Source organism: Cariama cristata, unplaced genomic scaffold, assembly GCF_000690535.1.
Source record: "Cariama cristata isolate BGI_N322 unplaced genomic scaffold, ASM69053v1 scaffold41175, whole genome shotgun sequence".
Taxonomy (NCBI): Eukaryota; Metazoa; Chordata; class Aves; order Cariamiformes; family Cariamidae; genus Cariama; species Cariama cristata.
Window position 1 is genome coordinate 1 of NW_009617665.1, and position 3,975 is coordinate 3,975.

Here is a 3,975-nt window from a genome sequence, read left to right on the forward strand (position 1 = left end):
CGGCTTCGCCAGCGGCCACTTTGTGCGGCCTGTTGCGGGAGGAGAGCCTCGAAGCACCCGCGGAACGGGGGTGAACGACTCTGATAACCATCGCGGGTACCTCCGAAAGCTGCAAGTAAAAATAATGTCTCGAAACGGAACATAAGAATGAGAGAACTCTAAGCGTTATCTCTGCCTCTTTTGGTGTAACCCAGAGCTGAGGCTCCTCTTCTGGCTACTGCTGCCTAGCCAGGGCAGGAGAAAAAACAGCTAATGTTTACTTTCTCAAATCTACTGCGATTTTAATAGTGTTTGTGTTTTCAGTATGTGCATTCCTTTTGACGATTTGTTTTCTCTGAAGGCGACTACTTGTTAGCCATCTCTAAAATGCCTAACTATGGGAAAAACCGGACAGTGACTTAGCTATTGGGTAAACATGGACTCTGGAATTTAAGTTTTTGCCCAGTGGATTAACAGCTTCTTACAAAAGTTTTTTGTCTGTCCTATTAAAAGTATTAAGTTGGTGTATTAAAGGGGAACATACTGTTAAGTTATATAGAAGGGTACGCTAAACAACAAATAGCTGTCACAGACATAAGTATTGGTATTCTCAGGTTTTTGCTGTCACCGCGTGTTTGACTCCTAGCCACCATAAATGCAGCAGCCTGAGGGCTGGAACAACTTCTGCAGGGCTACCCTGATCAGATTCTGTCAGGTCAGGATTGAGGATATCCTTCAGATATGGAAAATCAGGAAGTCTTTCAAGATTGCTAACCAGACATTAGTCTGGCCTCAGGAAACATGATGTAGAAAGGTGTAGCGATGTTTTGGTTTTTTCTTTTAATCAATTATGGTAAACTCTCTCATACTTCCATTAATAATTACTGTTCTGTATGCATAAATGATCCTTAAATAAGCGTTTCTGCCTAGTATTTTTAAAGCCTGATATATTTTCTTAAAACAGTACAACATAAATTGATTTTACCCTTCTCTTGAAAAAGGTAGGAAAGGTAAAACCCCAACAGTCTGAAAAAGTGTATTTGTTAGGAGAACTCTAACCAGCTGCAGTGAAGCAGTGGTTCTCCCTGCCCTGCTCAAGGGCTATTTTGAGGGAAGGTGGTGATGACTTCTTGGTATGAGTGCAGGTACTTTAGCTAGTGTGTTTGTGACTCGTTTGAAGACTGTTTCAAGTCACCTAGACCCATACAGCCAGCCAGAGATCTTAAAGCAGCTAAAATCGAGCCCAGTAGTGACTGTGATGCTTCAATAATTTGTGTTTCTGAAAAGTGCCAATTGACTGGTGTCTGGTTTGTTCTGCACCGAGTGAGTTACTAGTACAGATGTTCAGCTCCTTTCCTCCAGAAAGCAGACTGCAACTGTTCACGCAGGTAGAGCAGAAATACAGTTAGGTGCAAGTAACATGCTTATTTTATTTGTACCCATTTGCGCACATGAAGATATATATGTTTAGTGTGTGTCTCCTTATGTTCAAGTTGAAAACATCCTTTTATATGGTTCATAGATGGGCACTTAGCCAGAGCTTAATAAAACTGGATGTTGCTACACTGCAAACAACCAGTGATGTTCCCGTTACTGGCTGGCTACTAGCAGCATGTTTGCCCTGTAGATGCCAAAGAACTTCACAAACTTTCTGTATTTATAGAAGGTCTTGTATTATCCCCACCCTGCAGCTAGAGACACTGAGGGCAGATGGGGCAAGTAACTTGCCCATTTCATGACTTTTGTTCACTCAGTGCTTGACTTTAGCCTGGTATAATTTGATAGCTAGCAGGCCCTAAATTAGCCAGAGCTATCAATGGAGTGCTGTAGGTAATTACCACTAGCCTGTTGCTGGCATAGTAGTATGATTTTCTCTGACGTAGAAAGAACTCAGGTCTTCAGAAATGGATGTGTATGCTGGTTTTACTAATGTGTAATGAAAAGTTATAAAGTTATGAAAACTTATGAAAACCAAGCTTTATCTGTGTCATCTCTTTCTCCAAGCTGTACTGAATGTATATGTCACCTTTTGTTCCAGGTGCAGAGCATGGAGAATGATGAACTTCCGCCAGAGGATGGGATGGATTGGTGTGGGGTTGTACTTGTTAGCAAGTGCTGCAGCTTTTTATTACGTCTTTGAAATCAATGAGACTTACAACAAACTAGCACTGGAGCACATTCAGCAACACCCCAAGGAACCACAGGGAGGAACCACATGGACGCACTCCTTAAAAGTACGACTGCTATCCTTGCCTTTTTGGCTGTGGACTATAATATTTTTAATACCATATTTACAGATGTTCTTGTTCCTCTATTCCTGTACAAGAGCTGACCCCAAAACTGTTGGGTATTGCATCATTCCTATCTGCTTGGCTGTTATTTGCAATCGTCATCAAACATTTGTGAAGGCCTCCAATCAGATCAGTAGATTACAACTGATTGACACGTAGCTCAATTTCTAGTTTCTGTAGCTGTTTTGAAGCAATTGCATATGCTTGATCTAATCACAAGACTGAGGTTCTGAGTGAAGGCTGGAAAGAGCCTTTTCTTTCAAACTGTTAAGCAATGAAGAGAGTGACTGTTTTCTATTAAAAAGAAAAAAAAAAGTGACTACAAAGGTTTTTAAATATGGGTCTATCAGAGTGGCCAGAGTGGGAAAGCCCTATGTGACACTTGATGGAAGTATTCCCTATTTTGCCTTAATGATGCAAAATTGCAACACTCCATCTGAAATATCCTGTGGGGAAATAAGTTTCTGGTCCATGACTTTACTCCTCTGTGCAAAAAAGTGATTTCCTATGTTTTCCCTTGGAGTAAAATCAATGAAAAGATACTTCTTTCGTGGTAAATGTAAAAGGAAGAAAAATCAGAACATGATTATAAAAGCTGCACTTAACACAATTCTTTGCTTTTTCTTTGTTTTAAGTAATTGATATTAAAAACCAGCACTGATGTAGATGAATTTTTAAAAAATAAGTTTAGATATAAATACAGGAAGCAAAGAATAAAGTTTGTGCAAACCTTTAAAGGGAAAAAGGTACTTTTTCTTTTTTCTGTGGTAGCATGCCTTTTTTCAGTGACCACAACAGTACTCCATTTTAGTAGGTAGGCAGTGAGGAGTGGCATAGGCCCAGAGGTTACTGCTTTAAACTTTTCCTATGACATCAAAAGCAGCTTATGCTGGCATTGGCCTATAGTCTGCACAAAACTTCATTTGTGTTTCCTTCTCCTATCTATAGAAATCTCCTTTCATGAAATTACAAGTGATTGGAATTTACTGCCATTCTAATTTCATTCTGGATATGATGCAAAACCATGTTCTGGGAGTACTGATGTATTAGGAAAAACTTTAAATTTGGGAAAGTTAACTGGTATTAGGTGGGGGGGAATGCTGCAAACAGGTTGTAGGACAGATAATCGTGTTTCTTCCAGAAATTTGAAGAAGTAAGATACCTTCTTCTCATTCTTGCAATGAATGCAAATTTCTTCAGTCTTACTGAGATGTCTTACCATAGTTTCAACCTCTATTTTTCAGTGCTATTTTGGCATAGCATTCAATTCTAACTACTGGATTGTGTATTTTGAATAATATTGAATCTGTTCTTTCTTTTCGTCCTTTTTTGTTTCTTCTTGGAATAACTAAGTTTCTGAGCCAGCCATGAAGGAAATAACCTTCCAAATGTGAAAGCAGTGCAAAATACACTCTTCAAAAGCAGTAGGGCCAACACAATTATGAACTAAACTCTTCAATCATAATTTCAGTTGTGTGTGATTGTCAGTACCTAATCATCACAAATGCTAATCCATTTCTGACTACTTTAAGGGAATCCTGGAGAACATCAGCTTTTTCTTGCTTTGGAAAGAGAACGCTATTTTCAGTGTTGCTGTGTTTAAGCATGGCAGCTACAACACCTTAAACTTTCTGTTTGCATTTGGAGATATTTTGAGACACTGGTTTCAAATGCCAGCATCGGTGCTAGGACCTGAAAACAATGT

The 3,975-nt window shown here is 39.3% G+C and overlaps 1 protein-coding gene across 1 annotated transcript; it reads left to right on the forward strand.

The window, feature by feature from the left end:
• The first annotated feature begins 2,033 nt into the window (after positions 1-2,033).
• TMEM251 (transmembrane protein 251) lies at positions 2,034-2,429 on the forward strand. The gene has a single exon (XM_009700605.1). The coding sequence runs from the start codon at positions 2,034-2,036 to the stop codon at positions 2,427-2,429; it is 396 nt and encodes a 131-aa protein (XP_009698907.1).
• Positions 2,430-3,975: the final 1,546 nt, after the last annotated feature.

Coding starts and splice junctions, on each gene's coding strand:
- TMEM251 (XM_009700605.1), top strand. CDS start 2,034: ATGATGAACTTCCGCCAGAGGATGGGATGGATTGGTGTGGGGTTGTAC.